Source organism: Mercenaria mercenaria, chromosome 17, assembly GCF_021730395.1.
Source record: "Mercenaria mercenaria strain notata chromosome 17, MADL_Memer_1, whole genome shotgun sequence".
Lineage (NCBI taxonomy): Eukaryota > Metazoa > Mollusca > Bivalvia > Venerida > Veneridae > Mercenaria > Mercenaria mercenaria.
In genome coordinates this window covers 60,120,975-60,147,622 of record NC_069377.1, presented here as the reverse complement: position 1 = coordinate 60,147,622, position 26,648 = coordinate 60,120,975, and the positions used below count along the sequence as shown (strand labels likewise).

Sequence of the window (26,648 nt, the reverse complement as noted above, 5' to 3'; positions counted from 1 at the left end):
TTTTCATTTTTTGTTATAAGTGATTTGCTGCAAGGATCTTTTGACTGATTTTATACTGGAACCACTGTAATTTTGGATCCTTGGTACTTTTGAAAGGAAGTTTATATGTGCATTACCCCCGAGTTAAAGTTGAATCTAAATGAAGTTCCTCATTCCATTTTCTTTTTGAACTGGGAAATGTATTTGGTTATTAATTACTTTAGTGGGTTTTCTTCCTTTTTTGCTAAGTGCTGAAAAGTCATGTTAGCAGAAACCCTTTAATAGACTCAATAATATTTCGGAACTGTTAAAAGTTTGTATGTATATTGTATTTGTTTGAGAAAGTAAATTACCATCACTGTTAAGAAAGTCATTCACTATAGAATCACTCGTCTATTTACAAATCTCAAGTAGCAGAAGCTAGTGTCACGTATTTTAAATATAGAGTTATTCTAAACAGGCAGAGAACAAAAATTCATTCCATAAAGACCGGCTCTTGTCTATGCGCTATAAAAGGTTGGTTTGTCGGACAACTACTTGGGGTGAAAATCTCGCAACACAGGAGTGCTCCTGAGGATCATTTCATACCTTGTGTCAGCATCTTATGGCTTCGAATACTACAAGTAAAAGTCGTGCAGAAAGAACAATAACTAGTTCCTTTAAAAAAAATCGTCAGTGTACTATTCATGTTTGTAAGCAAGTGTAGGTTATGACAAGTGATATGAACTAGAATCTGAGATTTGTTATTTGTGAACCGATGTCCAAGAGAGGGCCTCTCCGGCTGACTGCGGCGGTTAGTTGCCGGTCCACGAGAGGACCTCTCCCGTTGACTGCGGCGGTTAGTTGCCAGTCCAAGAGAGGGCCTCTCCCGCTGACTGCGGCGGTTAGTTGCCGGTCCAAGAGAGGGCCTCTCCAGCTGACTGCGGCGGTTAGTTGCCGGTCCAAGAGAGGGCCTCTTTGGCTGACTGCGGCGGTTAGTTGCCGGTCCAAGAGAGGGCCTCTACGGCTGACTGCAGCGGTTAGTTGCCGGTCCAAGAGAGGACCTCTTTGGCTGACTGCGGCGGGTGAGGGCCTCTTTGGCTGACTGCGGCGGTTAGTTGCCGGTCCAAGAGAGGGCCAGTTAGTTGCCGGTCCAAGAGAGGGCCTCTCCAGCTGACTGCGGCGGTTAGTTGCCGGTCCAAGAGAGGGCCTCTCCGGCTGACTGCGGCAGTTAGTTGCCGGTCCAAGAGAGGGCCTCTCCGGCTGACTGCGGTTAGTTGCCGACTTGCTTCTTACCACTGCGGGTTTAAAACCTTGCTAGGGTAGAGTTAAGAGTTCTTACATATCAGAATACCCTCAAGCTGGCTTACGAAAGGTCGGTAGTTCTATGCACGTTCCCGCTCGCGTTGAGCAGCTGGGTTTTTCCTCTGCCATGAAAAGCTGTAGTCACTATATGACCTATGCTTGTATCATGGCGACTTTAAACCCGAGTAAAACACATTGTCAATGTTTTAGACAGAAGCCGAGAATAAGGTTTTTGCTCACAGATAGTTTTAACCCTTATCATGCTGGACACGATTGATTCTGCCTTTGCGAGCAGTGTAGATCATGATCAGCCTGCACATCCGTGCAGTCTGATTAAGATCTGAACGGTTCGCCATTCAGTCAGTATCTTTTTGGTAAGCACCCCTTTAGACAGTTAACGGTACTGTCCAAATTGAAAGATGGACCAGTTCATTATAGACATTTAGCAGCGTAAGGGTTTAGCACAATTTGACTGTATACCATTTTGTTAAGCACCCATTATCTCTGCCTTTTATGCCAGAATAATATTCAGTTACTGCACTGGACAGAAAAGTTGAAAATTTGAAATTGATTTAATTTTTCTTCAGAAGAAAAAAACAAGAAACTGATAACAAACAAAAAATAAATATTTCTTTATATAATTTATTATGTTTAACTTTATTTGAAAAATATCACATGCATGTACGTATATGCTTCTTGTTTTTGTAAATATAAACCTGCAACATCAAATATAAACATTAACAACAAATATCACATTAACAGAATTCATGAAATAATCAAAATACGGATAACACTATGTCATAAGTCCGTTTTCTCTGTTGGTAGCATTTTATTATTTATCAGAACTCCTCCAGACTTATATTTTCAATTCTTCAAATGTAAAAATTTTATAGCAATTCCATTTCTAAGTTATGGTAAAAAAAGTCAGCTTGTGTGATTTACTCGAGTTAAATATGGTTCCTCTACAATGATTTTTACAGACTTTGAAGAAGAAACTGGAAAATGTTGAAATATTAGCGCAGAACAAATAACCTATGAATGGCAGTTAAGGAATGTGTCTCTTAATATCTAACACACTTATGAGAAATGCAAAAAAGTAAAGACATTCTTTTAACATTGCTTCTTATTATTTTAAACTTTGAAAAGGCTACCTTTGATAAATCATTGTTAAAACATTGGTCAAAAGTAACGACACTGTCAATAATAAATAAATATACAATAAATATACATTGTATGAAACTTTATTCCAGACAAACTCAACATAAAGGTTTCCTTTTAAGTTAATCTAATGACAAAGAATATATAATACCTTTGCACTTTGTTAAAAAAATGCCTGTATTTTGTTTTTCTACCAAAATGATACAAGTATGCAGTGTAAATTCTACCAGTATAAGTTTGCTTCATCAATGACCTCAAGTTCAAGCTCAATTTTTGAATTTCTGCTAAAACAAAAAAGAAATCAATGTCAATATTTCACAACTTCTATATTTAGTCACTTGGTTTAACAGTGCCAAACTATTATGTCAAGTATTATGTCACATAATAAAGGAAATAGAAATGCCTCCAGTCTTACAAATTGTTTCTATGGTAACATCATGTCTCATGGGAAATGCTTTGGTAATGGATTGACCACCATACTTTCTATGCACTCAAACACTGTATGTGGATCTTGATCTGCGTTAACATGCTGAGCATCTGTGTAATAGTCAGCAATCTCTTCAACATATGTGTGGTACTCAGCAAGTCTCTTCCGTACTTTCTCATCCGTATCAGACGGATGCTTGCACAGCCTCTCTTTCACATCCTGTGATTGCGGTGGGTTATAAAGCATGTGGTAACGTTCCCCTGTGATAGGATCTGTCTCTCGTAAAGTCAAACGTTCCATCACAGAATCATTTGGTACATCAAGGAAGAAAACTCTGAAAAAAAAGTTAAGTAAGCAATGTAAGATTTTTTTTGTGTTACATCTTGTTATAGTAACTTTGATTACTTATTAGCAATGCAATAAAAAATTATATCATTTTAAAAGCTAAGTTGAAATTTCTTAAGTTTTTAGATCATTAAAAGTGCAGCAGATAGCTGAAGTATATTTAAGAACATCAACAGGCTTACAACTAAACTTATCATCAATAAAACTTCGTGGTGTAATATTTTTTCCATCTTTGGTATTGTATGCAAGTCAAAGCTGATTTTGCAAGGCAGTGGATCACTCAAAGCGCACAAGCCAATACATTCAAAATCAAGCTACTGTTATAATAACCCTTTGATATAAATTAATATATATAAATATGATGACTATAAACATCTACAAAACAAGAACTATTTATTTACTGGATCATAAATAGTATAGAAAGTAGTGACTAAGTCCAGGCACAGAAAAATAAGCAAGATTTTAGACATCAGTCAGTTTGTATCTTTTTGTGAAACACAAGCCCAACCCCTATCCCCATTTGACGACCTGTCAGTGGAGAATGGGTATGTAATTTTCAGTTATTAAACAGGAACTGTTTCTAGCCTTGAGGTCAATGTGACCTTGACCTTTAACATACTGATCCCCACCTGCAAAAAGGGCATCTACTAACCATAGGAACTCATCCTTTTAAAGTTTGGAGGACTAAAGTCAACGAATGCTTCTGATATTGATCTACAACTATTTTTAGTTTAAAGGTCAGATAACCTCAACCTTTGATACACTGGCCCAAAAAACAATAGGGGTCACCTACTGACCACAGACAATCATCATATAAAGTTTGACTACTGTATGCATAAGACTTCTTTACTTATTGAGCAGGAAACATTTTCACTCTCAAGGTCAATGTCTCCTTGGCCTTTGACCCAAAAAGTAATACAGGTCACCTATTAACCACAGGCAATAATTCTGCAAAATTTGACTACTATAAGTGTTCTTTAGTTATTGAGTGTAAACTGATGCAGTCTCAGTCACTGTGACCTTGACATACTATCACTGTGACCTTGACATACTATCCCTAAAACAACAGGAGTCATCTACTGGCCACAAGCTACAATCATAATGCAGTTTGATAAAAGTTGGTCAAAGTTATGAATCGGAAATCAGATGGTCTACCAGTGAAAGGGAATGGATGGACGGAACTACTGACAGACTGACAAGGACCAAAACAGTATATCCCCTTGCATAAGGGGGAGAGGTGATAGTGGAGAAGGGTGTATAATAATAGGAAAACACAGCATTTCTTAAACCATGTATAAATCTACCTGTTAGGTACAAATCCATCTTTAGTCAGGGTTTCTGCCTGTTCGCGTGTGCGAGGAAATCCATGTAGTACCCATCCTCTACTCACACAGTCTAACTGTGCCAGACGGGCAGACAGTATAGTCATCACTATGTTATCTGGTGCTGAAAATTGGAAATAATATTTTTACAATTAAGACTTCAACTTTAACTCTAGGTTGTTTAAAGTCAAAATAGCTGTCAGTTTAAGGCTTAAACTTTAATCCTAGATCACTTACAGTTAAAGCAGTAGTGAGACCTGTTCAAGTAAACTCTACAAAAGAAAGTAATGATCAGTAATAAATCAGTAATTCACAATACACTTTTAAACACTGTTAACAACACCTCCCATGAACGAATCCCTCACTATAAAGACATATATTTTCTTTCCTGATAAATGAAATTCTTAGTACATTAACCTCTGTGGAGCAATAACCTCTGTATAATGAACATATCAAAGTGTTCCCTGTGGTGTCCACTATAGAGAGGTTGTACTGCATGATGGTTTTGTTTTCTCACTTTATGATTTTATTATTGAATTCAAAATAAATCTAACAAAGACTGATTCAGAGTTTTGAAAATGAAAATATTAAGTATTGGTATCTTTAAAATTAAAGCTTTTCGGTTTGAAGTTTTGACAACTTTTATACTGCTATCTATTCACATTACGAGCGTACTAACAGAAATATTAAAATGGATGAAAACCCTTACCCATCATGCCTTTGTCAATGTAAGCCTGAGCAGCCAAGCCTTGTTTGGTCTCATCAGCTATTGCTTGTTTCATTAAGTTGCCACAGGATACTGAAATATACAGTCAAATTGTTTGTTGGTTTCGTTTGATTTGGGTTTTGGGCCGTTTTCCAACAGTATTTCAGTTATGTAATGGCGGGCACTTATACCAGTGCTCCTGGATTCTACACCAGTTCTCCACAAGTAACTACCAGGATTCTACTGTAAACCACCAGTTCTCCACAGGTAACTACCAAGATTCTACACCAGTTTTCCACTAGTAACTGCCAACTTTGTATGTATCAGAAGCAAAGGAGGAATGGTGATATTTTTGTGCAAAAAACAACAAAATCCATAAAAATAAGTGCCCCACAAATATTAATGATTTCACAGTATATGTCTATTTATGACCAGGATTTCACAGATTTTCTGAAACTTTACTCTATCTTAATTTATTCATTTGTATTTTATTTTCACTTTGTGTCAAAATAACTAAAAATCTGCAAACCCACTGCCTTGTATAAACAAAATTGTACATCCGGATTTAACATTACTTTCATATAATAACTCACATAATATTTCATGATATGCATTGACTACCGGTTAGATGTAATAATCTGCAATAATCAATATGCAATCTAAAGATCATGAACTGTAAATTCATTAATATTACTGGGCGACTAATTTTCCTGGATTTCATTGTTGCGTCACACCATGACATTAAATCCTAATGAACAGATATATTCCCTATTCATTTTACCTTCAAAAGTTGAAATCCACGAGTTCATGTGCCTACAGAATAGCCTAAAACCATAAAATTTCATACCCACGAAAGTAACTGATGTCACAGTAAAATAGTAATATCTTGGTATGCAATTTACATAGTATATAAGCTATGAATGTTTAAGTAGCTCTGATACTGTACAGATAAAAAAGTTTGAGACATGGAAATGTTTGCATACTTCGCAAATTCAAGTAAAAAGGCAAACATATCAGCAAGCATAAACTTCCACATTCACCAGGACATGTCATTACAGTCAAGAAAAAACAAGAAACGCGGCAATGTCACGAAACCAGGTTTTCAACACTTTTCATAAGAATAAAAAAGTATACTGAATCACAGTGCACCACTTTAAAGCACAACCCTAACCCTAAACCCTAACCCTAACCCTATTTTTAGTAACAATGACCTTGACCTTGATTCCAGAAACCCCAAAACCAATCCCAAGCTACAACTTTATATAAGTTTTCTATACACCAAGTTTCATCATGATAGCTCATTCCTAAGTTAAGTTATAATAATAATAATAATAATAATAATAATAATAAAGACTTTATTTAACGAGGCTACATATTCGCCAAAACGATCTTCCATATGTGCCTCAAAGTTATTGACCGGAAACCCTTTTTCTATTTTAAGTAGCAGTGACCTTGACCTTGACCCCAGAAACCCCAAAATCAATCCCAGCCTTTGTCTTGATATAAGCTACATACATACCAAGTTTTATTCAAATATCTTTACCGAAACAAAAGTTATTGACCGGAAACACCAGTTTGACACCCCGGCCTGCCCGCCCACCCGACAAACGGCATACCCCAATCTAATAACTCAGCTTTTCGTTGAAAACCTGGTTAATAATAAATTTAGCTTTGCCATGCGCATAGCGTGGCATACTTGGTTACTCAGCTGAGTATCATTTAAGATCTAAAAATAAAGAAGGCTAAAAAATCCATAGAAGCAATACAAAACTGATCAGGAGTGGTTATGGGGGTAGGGATAATGTCATAGCATATGAGTATACTGTTGTCTTGGTCCTTGACTTTGTTACAATTTTTTGTGATGGCAGACTGCTCTTTTATCAAAATTTCTATCAAATTTTCTAAATGTTGTTTTTTCTTGCTCCACTTTCACCTGTCATTGTAAATACTTATTTAAATCTAAATATATTTAAAATTCTAAATACACGTATGATTTCAGATGCATATACATGTATACTATAGCTGCTATTGACTATAAGAACAATTCGCTTTAATGGCAATTGTCCATCACTAGTAAAATTTAGAAGGATAAACAACTGAGTCTTTAACAACTATGAATTCCCAAGTATTCTAACATGGCTCGATTTGATTTCCAGTTAAACAAAGAAAGAAATGTTGTAATTTATTGTCATTGTTACCATGGTTCAGATGCTTCAGTATTTAACCACTCGGACTAACGCCCTCGTGGTTCAATTCCTATTCTGAACTCTGGACCGTGGTAAATTAAGACAATAAACCTCTTGAAGGCTTTGATTGTTTGTTAATTATTTTCTAATTCGCTACGCTCAAACAAAAATAAATTATCTATCCCATAATCAAAGAGAATCAACGGGAGCGAAAAGAACAAATTCAAAGATTAACATTTAGGCTTTGTTATCCGCATTGCCATAGTGTAACACTCAATATCAGTCATATAAACTACGTTATGAATATACTATCCCAGTCATTATGCTAAGAGGCATCTACTCAACCCTACTTTACTCCGTCATGGGAAGGGGGAGTATAGAGAAACAAAGTTTCAACACCAGTCACCTTCTTCTTACGCCCCGACACCCATTTCCCAAAATTTATTGCCGGGAAAAATACATCAATCAAACTTATTTAACACATGAAATGAATATACATCCTACACCTCAATACCTTTGAAATATGAAAATACCTTGATTTCTTTAAACCTAGGATACACATATGTAATAAATGCTCATAACCAGCATTTACAGTAAATTCTCTTTTAGATATTGCAGTTAAAGAATAATGTTGTAAGCATTATATTGATTTCTAGGTTATTAAGCCATCTGTGGCAAAATTGTTTACAAGTTGTATTTTGCATGTTGTATTTTGATATAACAATCGTCCTTGCCATGAACATTGATTTTAAAAACTTACAATTTCCGTGAAATGTATCTATACATCCTTGGAAATCAATTAAATAATGATACAGAGACAAACGTCTTGTGACAGATGTTTAGGCTGAAATAGAAAATCTAAGTGCACGAAACGATATTAAAGGAAATGTGTAGACGACATTAGTAATTAAATATTTGTACTTGAAGAATGAAATAAGAATCTACTGAAATAGCTTCATCATTTTTCTGTTTTGAAATTGTGCATAAGTCAAAGTTTGTCCTCAGCTGTCTGATCAGTTCCTAGGCAGTTTAGAGTATTTATTGCAAGGTGATCTGCATATATTCCACTGTTACACGTAAGCACACATGTGCACTTTATTTAAGAATTGAATGCTATTTTCTGGGACTTCTTGCAAATTCATGAATCGCTCTAGCGATTCTTTTGATTGATTGGCAAGAAGCCTTCCAGTGTGGTTCATGCCCATATAAACGCACAAAAATACCATTCAATTTTACGACAGCTTGCTACAAAAATAACTGATTTGCTTTCCAGGAGTATCAGAAAATCAAAATAAATTTCAAGATATCGAATTCTGAGCCACAGTAAAAAAGACCCGCCCACGTTCAACTATATTTCGCCTTCCGATAAAAATACAGTTCCTGGTTTTTAGTTAAAATATGTTTAACTCCAGTGATAATTTATACAGTCGCATCATTCAATTCTGATCTTTGACGTCAGAAAAATTAGTTAAAGCTATAATTAAATGTTCTTTTTGAATGTTTTGGCGTCCACTTTTGAAAGAATGTTTGGAACAAGGCCATTTTGTCCATGTTTTTGGTGAAGGACGTCAGATTATGCGTGCAATCTCATGGAAAGGGCCGTCATTGGTATTATTACTGCAATTTTTAACGCTTCTGTCTTTCCGTAGTAAAATGTATTGTGAATGCAAATTTTGTATACAACAAATAAGTTTGGAAAAAGAGCTAATGTTGCTTACTTTGTGAGGCCTCACCAAATTAAAAAGTTGTTCATCGGATTTGCCGCTCGTATATTTTCAGAAACACAAAAAAAATAATTTTTTTTTGTTTTTGGCTTGCGCTCGCCCCATTGAAAAAAATCAATCCAAAATTTTTTGGTGTGCTACCTTTTACGGACGTAAAAGTGTATAAATGCTTATAATTCCAGTCCTAGATTGTTCTCAAATGGATTTTAATCAAAATAAATACATACTACGCACACATTGTCTGTAATAAATCATAACAGTTATATTTAGTTGCATTAAAGTTGTTTCCCCTTTATGCAGTATGCCATTTTCTTCAAATGTTTACCAAATTACATGCTAAAAAATCGATTTATTTCATTGAAAACTGGATGAAGAAAAGCTTACTACTTTATTTGATAACATCAATCTACATTATTTTGGTAAGGGTAAATACTTATTGATGCATGTCACTTATCTGTTTTCTGTTTTTCCTGTCCAAATGATCAGCATTTGGCAAATGATTTGCATACGAAAGTTGGTGCGGTAAGGAATTTACATTATGAGTTGTTTTCAGAACCGTTTCGATTTTCAAATTTTCCAATCATTTAGTTGACTAATGTTAATGCTAATGCACGTTAATCTCCATTTCAGACTTTAATTGAGACTTTGTTTCAACAAATTTAATATGTTATGAAAGTTTAAAGTTAGAAAAAGAGCTGTAGGCTACAAGAAGACATCATGCTCGACTTTTCTGAATTAGAGCTTTGCCACTAAAAGGGGCATGATAGTCAGAAGCTTTGAAAGTACAGAGCTATTGGTCATTATATAAAACTTAATATTTGATGTATCAAAAACTTTGTAAAGTCAGCTAAGAATGCTACATTTTCATCTATAGCAGTAAATATTCAAGTCACATAATTATGTATGCGATAAGTATGGTGTAAGGTTATATATGCATTGTTGTTTATTACATATTTTCTAACAGAATTTTCAAAAGCATGCATTATTTGATTACAGTGTACTGTATGACACTGTTAATACATTTTTTTCAGATTTTCTCAATCCCTGGGGACTTACTTTTTAATTTAAAAATGCTATGCATTCTATTTTAAGGTTTTTATTAGTCAGCCGAGAGCCAAATGAAGATAAATATATTTCTTCGCTCTTCGCTCGCTCCTGATTTTCTCAAAAACCTAAACAAATATTTCAATTATTTTTTCGCTCGCCGCCTCAATTTTTTCAGAAAAAAATCCGATGAACAACTTATCAATTTGGTGTGGCCTGAATAACAAATTTGGTCCTGAATAATAAACAGCCAAGTCCTTCCAAAATGACAGCCCCACCCCTCTCACTGACCCTGACTTGTATTGTTCATCAACTTATATATAGACCTTTCTTTACATTCAGAGCTGTTTGTGAATATATTGTTCAAAACTGAGGAAGCATAGTTTTGTTGAGAAAAGTTACCAGAAGCCACCCTTTCTCTAGGTCTGCTCTGAATTTCCACGGGGCTACCCGGACAAAGCCGGAGGAGGGGATTCCTCTCCCCATACTCTTCCCTTGAGTAACATCTAAACTGATCACGCTACGCCCCTGTTTGCCACTTCTGTTTTCAACAATTTGCAAATATTTAAGCTTGCGAAACATCTGGAATTAGAAATTTGCAAACTTTTTGACCTGCAAATATATCAGAAGTACTAACAGCAACAATTTCACTTACCATTAACAATGTTATATTTATTTGCAAGAAGTGAAGCTTGAACTCCTTTCCCTGATCCAGTGGGTCCTAGCAGCACAATCCTTGGTGTGTGTGGAGCATTGGAACGAGTCTGGCCACTCAAGAATGTATACACTGTAAACAGGAAACATCAGACAAATAAAAATTCATAGAATACATAAATTACACGTTTAAAACAATTTTGAATGTTTAAAATACAGGCATACATAAGCATACACAAACTTCAGGTTTGATGAATTTAGCTAGTACTTATAACATACTCTTAACAATATCAACTCAAATAATACTGCTACATTTTCTGTGTTGCCTTTTTTACTAATTTTGAACACTTTGAGACATGCACACTTCAAAGGGTTGCAACTTCAAGTTTATGCTTCTTTAATTATATTAACATTCTGAAGGCTTTATGAATTGTTTCATGACATATGAGAAATACTTTCAGACAGAAACAAGAGCTCTCAAAGGAGGCAGCGTGCTTGACTATTATGATGCTGGATAGTGAAATAAGGTACATTTGAGGAAGCTTGAGCTGTCACTGGAGTGTTTAATGACTGCAGTGTGGATGAAAATATTGGACAATAGCTTAAGTCTCTGTCAAAAGTATTAAGTAATAACAGAGATAAAGAAACATGTAATGTGTATCAAAACATTAAATAAGTATAAAAGGGACATAATTCATGGAAACTTTGTGCAAGAGTAATGCACCATGTGTCATATCCTGTGACTAATAGTATGGAATAACTATTTAAAGTTTGAATCAAATCTATTTAGTAATGAATGAGATGGAGCATAAGTGCATCACAACTTAAACCCGATATTCAAAGTAAGAAGAGGGCATTACTCATAACATATTGGTGCCAGCATTGTGGACCTTCTGGTGTAGGTAATGATGTGGAACAATCTTTTTAAGCTTAAATCAAATCCATTTAGTAACAACAGAGATATGGTGAAAAAGCATCAAAATTAAACAAAATTCTAAGCAAAAAGGGGACATAATTAATGAAATATTGGTGCAAGAGTTATGCCCCCCCCCTTGTATCATATGATGTGTGTGATGGTGTGGAACAACTATTTTAAGTTTGAATCAAATCCTTTTGGTAATAATAGAGTTACAGTGAAAGTGCATCAAAACTTTAACTTAAAATTCTAAGTAAAAAGGGGGATAATTCATGAAATATTGGTGCCAGAGTTATGGCTCTTGTGTCATATGATGTGAGTGATGATGAGGATCACCTATTTTAAGTCTGAATCAAATCCTTTTTGTAACAAGAGCTTGTCGAACACAAAATGCGCACCCCCCCCCCATGATGCATTCAGTAATTTCACAAGGAACAGGAATTATTTGCTCAATGTAAACAAAAGTTCTACTGTTCTGGTTCAATGTGACATTGACTTTTGACCTATTGACCTCAAAATCAACAGCGGTCATCTGCTGGTCATGATCAACCTACCTATTAAGTTTAGTGATCCTAAGCCCAAGCGTTCTCAAGGTATCGTCCGGAAAGGATTTAACTGTTCTGGGTCAATGTGACCTTGACCTTTAGCCTACAGACCTCAAAATCTATAGGGGTCATCTACAGGTCAATGACCAACCTCTCTTATCAAGTTTCATGATCCTAGGCCCAAGCGTTCTCAAGTTATTGTCTGGAAATGGTTTAAATGTTCCGGGTCACTGTAACCTTGACCTTTGACCTACTGACCTTGAAATCAATAGGGGTCATCCGCTGGTCATGATGAACCTCTCTATCATCTTTCATGACCCTTGGCCAAAGTGTTCTCAAGTTATTGTCCAGAAACCATTCAACTGTTCCTGTCCAATCTGACCTTGAACTTTGACCAAATGACCTCAAAATCAATAAGGGTCATCTGCTGGTCATGAACAATCTCCCTATCAATTTTCATGATCCTAGGCCCAAGCGTTCTTGAGTTATCGCCCGGAAACCGTTTTACTGTTCCTGGTCACTGTGACCTTGACCTTTGACCTACTGACCTCAGAATTAAAAGGGTCATCTGCTGGTCATGACCAACCTCCCTATCAACTTCCACGATCTTAGACCCAAGCAATCTTGAGTTATCATCCGGAAACCGTTTAACTGTTCCAGGTCACTGTGACCTTGAACTTTCACATACTGATCTCAAAATCAATAGGGGTCATCTGCTGGTCATGACCAACCTCATTATCAACTTTCATGATCCTAGGCCCAAGCGTTCTTGAGTTATCATCCGGAAACCGTTTAACTGTTCAGGGTCACTGTGACCTTGAACTTTCACATACTGATCTCAAAATCAATAGGGGTCATCTGCTGGTCATGACCAACCTCACTATCAACTTCCATGATCCCAGGCCCAAGCGTTCTTGAGTTATCATCCGGAAACCGTTTAACTGTTCAGGGTCACTGTGACAGATCTCAAAATCAATAGGGGTCACCTGCAGGTGATGACCAACCTTCCTATCAACTTTCATGATCCTAGGCCCAAGCATTCTTGAGTTATCATCCAGAAACGGATGAGTCTACAAACAGACCGACCGACCGACATCTGCAAAACAATATACCCCTCCTTCTTCAAGTGGGGGGGGGCGGGTCATAATTACAGAGATACAGTGAAAATGCATCAAAATTAACCTTAAAGTCTAAATAAAAAGGGGGCATTGGTCATAAAGAAACTGGTGCAAGAGTTATGGACATTGTGTCAAATGATGTGGGTAATGATGTGGAACAACTATTTTAAGTTTGAATCAAATCCATTTGTAATAACTGAGATAGAATGAAAGTGCATCAAAACTTTTAACCTGAAATTCTAAGTAAACAAGAGCTGTCCGTAAGACAGCCAAGCTCGACTATTCGAAATATTGTCACAGAAGCAGGAAATTATTACCCAAAATGTTAAATATCAAAAGAGTTTTAAGTTCAAAAGGGGACACAATGTGACCAAAATACATATCAGAGTTATGGGACTTGATGCTATCAACTAGTTTTATAACCCCGAAGAAACATGTTAAGTTTCAATTCAATATCTGCATTAGTTTTGGGGATAGTAACTTGCATGTAAAACCTTAACCAGAATTTTCTAAGTCCAAAAGGGGGCATAATTTGCTCAAAATACATGTTAAGAGTTATAAAACTTGACCCAATGAGGTTGGTTATTGACCTAGAAAAAGAATAAATAAGTTTCAAAACTATATGCCTTTTGGTAATAGCTGTATGTACTTGCACGCAAAACTTTAACCAGGATTTTTTAAGTCCAAAAGGGGGCATAATTTGCCCAAAATTCATGTCAGAGTTATGGGACTTGGTGCTATCAACTAGTTTTATAACCCCGAAGACACATGTGAAGTTTCAATTTAATATCTGTAGTAGTTTTGGAGATAGTTACTTGCATGTAAAACTTTAACCAGGATTTTCTAAGTCCAAAAGGGGGCATAATTTGGCCAAAATACATGTCAGAGTTATGGGACTTGACCCAGTGAGGTAGGTAATTGATCTAGAAAAAAGAAAAAATAAGTTTCAAATCTATATGCCTTTTAGTAATAGCTGTATGTACTTGCACGCAAAACTTTAACCAGAATTTTCTAAGTCCAAAAGGGGGCATAATTTGGCCAAAATGAAGGTCAGAGTTATGGGACTTGGTGCTATCAACTAGTTTTTTAACCCTGAAGACACATGTGAAGTTTCAATTCAATATCTGCATTAGTTTTGGAGATTGTAACTTGCATGTAAAACTTTAACCAGAATTTTCTAAGTCCAAAAGGGGGCATAATTTAACAAAATACATGTTAGAGTTATGGAACTTGACCCAGTGAGGTTGGTAATTGACCTAGAAAAAGAATAAATAAGTTTCAAAGCTATATGCCTTTAAATGATAGCTGTATGTACTTGCATGCAAAAACTTAACCAAGGTGTGACGCCGACGCCGACGCCAGGGTGAGTAGAATAGCTAGACCATTCTTTGAATAGTCGAGCTAAAAAGGGGGGACTATTAATAAAATACTGGTGCAAGAGTTATGGCCCTTGTGCCATATGATGTTGGTAATGATGAGGAATAACTATTTTAAGTATGAAGCAAATCCGTCAAGTAAATACAGACTACAGAGATAAAGATAAAGTGCATCAAAACTTTAACCAAAGTGCAGATGCCGACACCGGGTCGAGTTGGACAGCTCTCCATACTTCGTATAGTCGAGCTAAAAATACTTAAGGCAGTTGGGTTCAAGCCCTTAATGGGTTTAAGCTACATTTTTTCATATGACACCATTACGGTCTTTCCGAGTGGCACTTGAGACTCATTTAAATAAGCTTGCAGATTCCATCACAGTCAAGCTTAAATACATGTAGTATAAACTATTAAAGTGAAATTGTCTGACTATTAAATAAAATAAATAGTGTTGTATCCCTGATAATGGGGCTTATGTAGTTTGAAACTGGTAGGATTAAATAAAGTTATAAACATTCCAGTGTTTGACCGCGAGCTCCACTTCTCCTAAGTTTTCATGGTATTGAATAAACAATTAAACTTACCTTGAGAAAACACATCTGCTTTAGGTTGATCAGCATTCACAGTTTTGGAGCATTTCTGGTAGCAGTCAAAAATGCCCTCAAAATGCCGATGATACACAATTAATTTGTTGATCATATCTTCTTCTGTATAACCTTCTACTTCCTTCAGACGATTCTGAACATCTTGATTACTAGGCCAGTCAAATGTGGTGTGGTATATGTCTGTAAAATAAATGTAATAAAGTTTAAAAACCTGTCCTTACAACATATCTGAGGACTGTATACATCCCTCAAAAAGGTTTTCTTTCCCATTAGGTATTTTTCAGCGAATTAGTCTCCTACGCACAACAACCTCTGTACATCAAACACACCTCAGTGTTTACAAAGCTGCTTGCTCTAGACAAATTGTTCTGCCTTTTATGAACTTCATGGTTTCATTTCAGCAACTTTAAACAAGTTTCATACATCAGTACTTTTCATTACTTTCCAGTACCATATCCTTTTTAAAATGAACAAATACAAACCTCAAGGTGTTCCCTACCCATTAGTAAACACACTTTGTGATACCTTAATTTCCTGATGAGCCTTAACTATCACTAAGATACACTTTGACTTACCTTTGACTTTCTGATAAACATATCATGAAAACTTTTATTTCAAAATACTGACCTTCAGACAGACCGAGTCACTCTGTCTTTTTTCAAAACCATATTTTCCTTAAGAGACAGAACAGTATTTGTCTTAAGTTATATAAAATCTTTTTATGTTGTTCTGCCCTAAGTGGACTGTGATTATGGTTAAGAAAACCATACCTCCATTTGTAGGATCAACCCTTTTCCCTTGAGCTCTCTCAATCAGTACAGTGTCTGGAGAATCTAATATTACTGAAAAAAAGAAACAGAGGTACACATTAACGAGTGATTACAGTCAAGTGACTCAAGTCACAACTGATTTAAAAGCAAAACATGGGGATAAAGAAAAAGAAAAGTTACACATAAATGTATCTAAGTCAAATCAAACATCGGAGAGAGTGAGCATATGCAAAGCTTTAAAATCATTACTAATTCAAGTGGGGTTTTTTTTGACATCAGTGTTTCTTTCTAAAGTATCTTTTTCCAGATTTTTTCCACCGATTAAAGTGAAGATTTCAAAAGTTTTCATGGCATCTAATTTATTTTCCAGAATATTTTTTACCTACGTATATCATTCTAGCTTTTCCTCTATTAAAATCAAAATTTCAAAGACATTACCACAATGTTTAGGAAAGATGCCGATTGCCTGTAAAGCCTGAGCCTGTTCCCGTGTCTGTGGAAATCCTTCCATAACCCAACCTTTCTTCACACAATCAAACAGCTTCATACGCTCTTCAAGAATCTTCACCCACAGATCTGTAGGCAAAGTCTGAAATAAAACAGGGGTGTAATTCACTGCTGAGTTATTGTAAAATCAGATAATTTCATGAGACTGATATTTCAGAAAAAACTTAAAGAATGTCCATTCACAAGCAGTTCAGTATAAGAGTAATTAAAAAAAATTCCACTTGAAGGTAATTAAAACAAGGCAGTCTGAAGGACAGCTAAATCCCCCGCCACTGCTATGGATAGTGAAAGGATAAACCTTTGATTTTAGCTGTGACCTTGACTTTGAACTGACATGGCTGACACATGAATTCTGCACAACATCTTGATGAGGTGATCATTTGACCCAAGTTTCATGAAAATCCTTCAAGGGGTTTAGGAGATACAGAGCTGAAACCTTTGACCTTCAGTTGTGACCTTGACCTTGAGTTGACATGGCTGACTCATGAGTTCTTGATGAGGTGATCCTTTGACCCAAGTTTGATGAAAATCCTTCAAGGGGTTTAGGAGATACAGAGTGGACACAAAATGGAAGGCTCAAACCTTCGACCCTTAGTTGTGACCTTGACCTTGAGCTGGCATGGTTGACTCATAATTTCTGCACATCGTTTTGCTGAGGTAATCATTTTACCCAAGTTTAATAAAATTCCTTAAAGGGGTTTAGCGGACACGAAATAGAAGGCTCAAACCTTTTGACCTTCAGTTGTGACCTTGACCTTGAGTCGGCATGACTGACTCATGGGTTCTGCTTATCGTCTTGATGAGGTGATCATTTGACCCAAGTTTGATAAAATTCCTTCAAGGGGTTTAGGAGATATAGAGCGGACACAAAATGGCAGGCTCAAACCTTTGACCTCGAGTTGTGACCTTGACCTTGAACTGACAAGGCTGACTCATGGGTTCTGCACATTGTCTTGATGAGGTGATCATTTGACCCAAGTTCCATGAAAATCCTTCAAGGGGTTTAGGAGATATGGACCGGACACGATTTTGTTACGGACGGAAGGACAGACGGAAGGAAAGACGGACGGAAAGACGGACGGAAGGCCGGACGCAGACCATTCCTATTATCCCTCCGCCACTGGGGGGGGGGGGGGGGGGGGGGGGCAGGGGGGGGATTAATCAGAGTTTTTGCAAAGATCAACTTATAAATGATAAATCAGCAAAAATTATCCCGTATAAAATTTTAATATTCCTGATTTTACAGAAAACATGATACATTTATTGCCTTTTAGTGAGATTGATGACATTTATCAACCTGGAAAACAGACATCAACCAAGATACATATCATAATACTAATTATCAAGAAAAATATCTCAACTTTGTAATTGGCAGCTACTTTTTCTTCTTTACAAAAGTGTGCTATATCTACAGGGACAATGTTAAAAAATTTCTGGGAAATTTTTTATCTTTGTAAGATAACAACATCTACGTATACATCTGCTTGACTTCAGAAACTATCTCTCTAAAAATGAGCTAAACATAATTTACTTGTACATGATATTTTATTTTACCATTACTACTCTTAGATTATGAAGTTGAATATACCTGGTTTTTCTTGATGAACACTTGAGCTTCTGTTTTCAAGTCTGTCTCAGCCTCAGACACCAGGTTGTCTGGTGTAAGGTGGGCTGTACGCAATTTGTTAGACACCATCTTTGATATTGTCCTTTTACCAGATGCTGGTGGTCCAAGAATCACAATCTGTGGAACTGGAAATACAAAAATATGAATAAAAGTTTGGATTAAAAATGTGAATTAAAATATGGAATAAAAATGTGAAATCTAGTCATTGAACACACTGTAAAATAATAATATATCTTTCACTAGAGAAAAACATATGTAGTGAAATATTACAATTACTTTAAAAGAATTTAATTAGTGTCACACCTAATGTCTTTATATTTACAAATCAGTATTTTCTGTATTTCTATAGCAGTGACATAAGTTTCTGGCAGTAAGGAATGTTCTTATACCACCTTATGAAACATTGTACCTTTAACATGATGAGAAACATTTTTATTTCATTCAGACTGTCTTACCATCATTGTTGTCACGTTTCAGCATCTCAATCATGAATGCTATTGGATTTGCTGGCTTGTTGATAATAACCTGCTCCAGTAACCTCTGAAAGACATTATGAAAAACAAAAAAATTGAATTTGGTAAAAGGACCAAGTTTGCATTATAAAGATCCTGGGTTTTATCAAACAAGTATAAACACATCAAATCAATAAATGGTATGCACAAGATAGGCAGCAGACCCGCATACATCCAGCACTAAAATCTGGTGAGCCTGTTGATTTTTGATAGTCTAAACTTGACACTTCAATCACATGAAGAAATTTTCAGCTGGCTTAAATTGTTCATGAAATTTATGTCAGTATATTCTGTAGTATTTTTGATTTAAGAAATAATAAATCTGTTCCTATATTTTATCAGTTAATAAAATATGGGCAGGAGTTAGGATGTGTATTTAATTATTCGCATCCAAATGACTGCTCATTTTTTATTAACTGATAAAATTGTTGGAACATATTTATTATTTCGATTCTAACAACACAAATAATTCGCATTTTACAGTACTACATTTACAGCGTAACACGTCATTCGGGTCATATGCTGTTACAATTTACCCCCATGGTTAATTTGTTTCTTTTTAAATTTTTTATCAGAATTTTGAGAAGTATTTATAAATTAGTAATCTAACAGCTTCGAACTATTTATGAACAGAATCGAGTTACGAGCTTAACTTTTGTATGACGTCACATCATTATGACGTCAAACTTTATGTCATACATTTATGACGTCATCGCTGAATCATAATTGAGCTAACTGAATTCGCTCGTAGAGAACAAAACTTGTTTTATGGCCCTATACATAAGTCAGTATGATTTATTTATCATAATGATTATGTTTTTGAAATGTTGTTTTCAACTGTTTGGTCCTGAAATAATTTGTAGTTAATGGAACAGAAGTAGAATGTCTTATGTTACAATCACAGGGGCAAAATGTATCAGCCAATCATATTTTTTCGAAGATTCATGTATAGGCGATTTCGCTATATGTTTATATAGCAATTGCTACTGATCGTGTTAGAATGCTAAATTAGAAATAAAGCATCAAATATATTTCACATTGCACCATCTGTATAAGGTATATATCTGAAAAAAAAAAATCTGTTTGGCCTTGCTCTAGGACTCTTCTAAAAATTCTGCCCCTTTTAACACAAAATCCTGGTTTTGCCATTTTATGATGATTACATCACAGGCAACTTATTATAACTAGGGGCTGTTTATATGCTCTCATAATGTATTAGCAACAAGCACATGACAGTCAATGCATTGATGTGACACATATACATAGTCACAGTAAAGTAGCATCCTTTGACCACTATAAATAAAATAGACTGCATTTCAACAGGATGGAGATCATCACAAATCAGTGTTTCATCTAAATCTATATTTAACACATCAATCAATAGTTATCAGTAACTATAAATCTATGGATACTTAATACATAAATCTCGAAATTTTCATTTTAAATGCTTGTTTTTATCATCTGGAAGATCCCTTACAGAAGCAAGCCTCTGTGGCGTACATGCTGCGTATTTGCTGTGTATATGCCGCGAACACAGTAGTACGCCAGAGGAGTACATTTTACATACACCGCATGCCGCGTACATGCCGCGTACTATTTCGACGAGTACACAACATGTACGCAGGAGGTCACTAGTACACTTCAAGTACGCAGCACAGACTCTGAAAATTTAAGGAGTACACTGCATGTACGCAGGAGGGACTTGTACAAGAAAATAGTACACTGCATGTACACCGCAGATACTTCGAAATTTATAACACTTATATTTAGTTGCATTAAAGTTGTTTCCCCTTGATGCAGTTACGCCATTTTCTTCAGATGTTTACCAAATTACATGCTACAAAAATTGATTTATTTCATTGAAAAGTAGATGAAGAAAAGCATACTAATTTATTTGATAACATCAATCTACATTATTTTGGTAAGGGTAAATACTTATTGATGCATGTCACTTATCTTTTTTCTGTTTTTTTCTGTCCAAATGATCAGCATTTGCATAAGAAAGTTGGTGGGGTAAGGAATTTACATTATCACAGCAGTTTCGCCACAAGAGTACACAGCATGTATGCAGCAGGAGTACACAGCATGTACGCCGCAGGACTCGGGCCACGAGTACACAGAATGTACGCCGCAGGAGTACACAGCATGTACGCCGCAGGAGTACACAGCATGTACGCCGCAGGGGTAGTACACCACAGGCTCATTTGCATGTGAAAAGTGTATGTTCCGCGTACATGCTGTGTACTATTTCCCGCATACTAATTTCCTCCAGCGTACATCCTGTGTACTATGTAGTCCACAGCATGTACGCAGCAAGTAGTACGCGGCAGAGCTCATTTGCATGTCAAAAGTGTACTACAAACGTACTATCGGTGTATGTGCGGTGTATATACTGCGTACTATTTAAAGCCCTTGATTTCAGTACACATCATGTACGCATCATATACGCTGTATGTACACAGCAAGAGTACGCAGCAGGCCTTTTTCTTCTGTAAGGGATGTCTATTTTCACAAAGATTTATCGGAGGTAAGTCTCCAACAACATTGTAGTAGTGCAGAGTATAAGGGTGCACTTATACTTTAGTGCACTTGAGCTTGCTCTTAAAGCAACATGGTGGAATGTCCATCTTAGGTGTGAGAGTTCCCAGGTTCAATCCCAAGTCAGAGCTGAAATATTTTCAGTCTGTTATATGATCTCCTAATGTAAATAACTAACTAGATGATATAAACACATTGGAACTTCAAACAAAAGTGATTCGAAGTCAGCGACCTTAACCACTCAGCCACGGATGCCCCTTTCACAGAGAGGTTCACTCTTAGAATGTGAGGATCGAAGAATTCTAAAATGGAAAGTGTTATGTAGTAGGGTAGAATGTATTGAGCATGCTTTTATAGCGACAAGGTAGAGTGTCTGCCTTAGGTGTGAGAGGTCCCGGTTCTATTCCCCGTCAGGGCTAGGTTGTTTTCAGTCTGTTACATTAGCCTAGAGTGGAGATACTGGATAAGGACGTGGAAATATCTATCTATCTATAAATACTGCATGACACCCTTGCGAGTATTTTATGCAGGTGATCTTATTATATGCTTTACTTAACAAATATATTTTGTAGCATCAAATAACATGATAACTTTCGAAGAAAAACATGACATAAACATTTTGTCATCGCGAAAACGTATGATTCTAATGATTTTCACGTCATCTGATTTAGTCAATTTACTAACTTTATATAAATCAAATATTCCATGCTGTTCCGCATATGTTGCAAACTCTGGTGGAATTAATAATGGTCTCTTTGTTTGATCCATTTTGTTTTCCTCCTCTGAAAATTAATTTGACCAAAAAATAAGTTTATTCCGGTTGCTATGCAGGTGCGTTCTATGTAAAAAGGCTGTTTATTGGATGATTTATGTACTTCTAAATCTGATTGGTCCTTAAAATCTGGATTGGAAACCGCTATTCTTTTTCTCTAAGGTCAGATACCGCTAATATTTTTGAAAGGTTACATTCTACCAATTCAATTCCTTGTTTATTTCATATGAATAACAAAACATTCAGAACTCATTTTCAGCACTTTAGAGCATTTCAATGATATGAAAACCATATATGGTCATTTAGTATAACATGTCTTCTTATCAAAAATAGAAAAATATTGACATGTTATGTTGAATATAAGAAAAATAATCTGTTCTGAGAAACATCACCCTCTAAAAATGCCCCCATGAAAACGAATGTTAGACAGTTTGACCCCTTGACATCTTGACCCCTTAATTATTTTACCAAAGATGACACCTTGGCCCCTTAGTGACACTCTGACCCCTTTTTTCAGTGACACCTTGACCCCTACTTTTTTTTATTTGACACTTCGACCCCTTAGATATTTTTTTTGTGGCTAGGGGTATATTTTTCTGCAGTTTAATTTCTTAATGTGCATGTAAGTCATTGATAAAAGCTGTATTGATGGACTTGTACAAGTTCTAGACTATGAGTAGGTGACAAAGTATGGTTTATGTGTGTTGTTTACTCATGTTGGTATTATTAAAAATGATGTTTCACAAATGTTTGCAATTATCTAAGAAATTATTTAGATGAAATTACTAATCATGTTAGTAATTATAGATATAAATAACTTCATTTACTAATTGAAATAATAAAATAACTCTCTGTTCGAAACTTCACATTTATTGGTATAGTATACTACTTTATTCACAAATGTACATTTTTATAAATAAATACAAGTAACGCTAAAACTAAATATTTTTCTCTTCATTCATTATTTCTTTCACTCATTCTTTCCCTCTTTTCATTCTCATATTTCTTTCATACAGTTAAATAGTTCAGTAAGAAAATACATTACATAAAACATAATATACATTTAATAAGAACAATTTGTACACTATTTACATGAAACAGACAACATGAATATAAAACATTATACAAAAGACAGAAAACTGTAAAACAGAAAAGTCAAACAAAAGACAACAAAGACACAAATAAAAAAAATACATCACATAAAATACATTTAATAAGTACACTTTGTACACTATTTACATAGACATAGACATAGACATAGACACCACTTTATTTCATCTCAAATCATATTACACGATGTATGAGCGAACATTTGCTCTAAATACAATACAATTATACGTGACATGGTGTTATTAATTTCAGTTCTAAAAAATGCTAGGAAGTAGAATTACATTTTCATTGATTGGACTGTTTTGGGGGTAAGGGCACAGCCACATTACAGCAAATAAGTATTTTACAGTACTGCGAATGTGTCTCCAGCCCCATCCCAGTCCTACACGCAAAACAAATACCATTTTTATGATTATGATCTTTTTTGGAGCATTTCGTCAGCGGGAAAGGGAAACTATAACTTTTGAAACAGACTATATTCAACTAAGGTATTTTGTTTACTAATATAGAATACACAGGTCACGTGACAATGTGTATTGACTCGATCACTGGGTCAAAGCTATTAAACGTGTGAATGACTACACATGGGCGTGTTTATCGGTGCGTTCTCGCAATTGATTGGTTCTCTTGGTAAAATTATGTGCACCGACAGTGGAAAGGTGACCTGGTATTTGTTTTGTTAGAAGTAAGGATTATAATAATATTCAATCATTGTGGATTAATAATAATACAGATGGGAGTATCATTGGATGTCAAAAGATTCATTAGTAAGTTGATTAGAAACATTATTATGTTCATTATTTTAAACATTTTGTAACAAACGCACAAAGCACATGGGCGACAATGCTGTGCTGGGTTTCAGCTGTCATTGAGAAGCTAAATGGGCACATCTTCAAGGAGCTAGTGCAGATATGTGCTTGAAAATAGCATTTCAGTCGGCATGTGCTTTGTCTGAATTAAATTACTTAATTGCAATTAACAGTTGTAGGATAGATGCGAAATAACGCGGTCCTGTCCAAAGTTCCGGGAGCACGCACCCGAGGCCACGGCTAGGGATACCCAGCACGACATGAGTCTCCATGGTCACATGGATTTCCATGTCATGCCGCACCCCTAGCCCGCCACCGGGTCCGCGCCCCGTCACCAGTGACACTAGCGCATTACTTCGCACCTGCATAAATGATTATGTAGACATGTAGAATACAACTTTGAGGTACCATCATAAAAGGAAACAGTCGGATGTTTGCATCAAACATCAAGCATTACAATTTCAGACAAATAGTGTACATAGGCCTATTTATAAGACAAAGCTTTTATACAATACATGAGTACTTCTTCAGGATCATGTCTTGAACTTTTTAAAGAGTATTTTAATAAATTTACATACATTTCTTAACTGTTTAATGGAAGAGTTGTTTAGAAGTTCACTGAATTTGTACACATTCGTATTTTCATAATAATAGCGTTTCAGATAGGTTTTTCTATCTGCATGAAAATAGGTACATTTAAGTAGCAGGTGATATTCATCAGCTGTCTCCAAGCTATCACAGCACGGGCATTCCCTTTCATTAACAGCTAACCCGGCCCATCTACCCACTTCATTGGGAAAATACGTATTGCTAGTTCGAAATTTGATTAAAAGCCTACTTTCAGATTTATCTAGTTTAATCTGGTATGGTTCTAATTCTATTTTATCCTTAATTAGGGCATAATTTTTACCTTTTGATGAGTTTTGTAAAGATGCATGCCAACTTTGAATGTTTTGATCAAGTAGTATCTTTTTAATAATATATTTAATTGATTTTGTTTCAAGTTGCTCTTGGTTTTGCCATATGTCTATTCTTCCAGTTTCAGCAAAGATATTTTTTACGTGGTTGATCCATTTAGATTTGAAATTTGATAGATTAAGCATATACTTATATAATTGGTATGAGAGTTTATCTTGTTTACCAGTAACTAGCCTATTCCAAAATCCTATCATTCTACATTTTACAGTTATATCAATTGGATACCTTCCAAACTCAGCTAAAAGCATGTACTGTGGAGTACTTTTTCTTAGATTGCACAGCTTCCTCAAAAATTCATTATGAATTTTATTAAGCATTGATAAATTTTCATAACCCCATACTTCTGATGAGTATGTTAATATTGGTAGTATCGTATGATCAAATAATTTAAGAATTAGATCAATAGGTAAATTAAGGTTATTAATTCTTTTATAGAATAAGAACATAGCTTTACGAGACGTTTGTGCGAGATTTTTTCTTGCATTTAGAAAGCTTCCAGATTTAGAAAACCATACCCCTAAATATTTATAAGAATCAACTACTTCTAGTGTAGAATTATCAATTTTGAATGAGAAGTTAGCATTATTTCTGGCACCAAAGACAATAATCTTAGTTTTATCTTTATTTACAACCAAGTTCCAGGTTTTGCAATAATCATTAAAGTCATTGAGGCATTTTTGTAGGTCATCAGCATTATCAGAGACAAGAACTGTGTCATCTGCATAAAGTAAAACTATTATTTTTAGCCAGGTGACAAGATCGTTCTCATTATCTTGCATCTTGATTCCAGAGTTGCCTTTTTGATCTAAATATTCTTCGAGGTCATTTAGGAATAGGGAGAATAGTAGAGGGGATAAATTCTCCCCTTGACGTACCCCACAATTGCTGTGAAAAAATTGTGAATTAGTGTTACCATCAGAGACACAGGACTTAATGTTAGAGTACATATTTCGTATTACTCGGAAGAACTTTTCATTTACATTATACTTTATCAACTTCCTCCACAGACCTACCCTCCACACGGAATCAAATGCTCGAGAGAAATCAATGAAGCATGTAAATATTTGCTTTTTACTATGCCTTAATAATTCAATGATGGAGTTTAAAGTGAATATGTGGTCCGTAGCGGAGTAATTTGCCCTGAAACCGGCTTGGTTTTCCGAGAGGATGCTATTCTGGTCAAGGAACTTTCCCAATCTTAAATTTAGTATAGAGGTAAATAGTTTACTAACACATGAAAGTAACGTGATTGGCCGATAATTTTCGGCGTTTAATGGATCACCTTTTTTGTATATGGGTATAATGACCCCTTCAGTCCAGCTTCTCGGTATTATACCTGTTTTAAGTATGAGGTTAAATAAAGCAATATACAGAGGTAACATTTTCTCCTTAGTAGATTTAATATATTCGTTAATTATACTATCCAGGCCGGGAGACTTACCATTGTTTAAATTATTTATACATTTAACAATTTCTTCCTGACTTATATATGCGTTTAATAAATTATCGTCATCACTAATGTTTAAATTATTAAGAATATCGCTGTCATCCATATCGTGGTATTGGTTATTATTAGTATCCTTAAAATAATTATACATGGAATCAAGTGATGGCATTTCAGCCCTTTTGCTTTTCGATT

General features: G+C 35.5%; 1 protein-coding gene across 1 annotated transcript; it reads right to left on the bottom strand.

Moving 5' to 3' along the window:
* Positions 1 to 1,885: 1,885 nt before the first annotated feature.
* LOC123536547 (adenylate kinase 8-like) lies at positions 1,886 to 22,188 on the bottom strand. Its single transcript, XM_045319822.2, has 10 exons — positions 22,025 to 22,188; positions 18,746 to 18,830; positions 18,252 to 18,415; positions 16,595 to 16,745; positions 16,157 to 16,228; positions 15,366 to 15,566; positions 10,831 to 10,962; positions 5,225 to 5,314; positions 4,498 to 4,639; positions 1,886 to 3,182 (listed from the first exon to the last, which is right to left on the bottom strand). Exons 1-10 carry the CDS (start codon positions 22,106 to 22,108, stop codon positions 2,864 to 2,866), a joined length of 1,440 nt encoding a protein of 479 aa, XP_045175757.2. The 5' UTR covers positions 22,109 to 22,188; the 3' UTR covers positions 1,886 to 2,863.
* Positions 22,189 to 26,648: the final 4,460 nt, after the last annotated feature.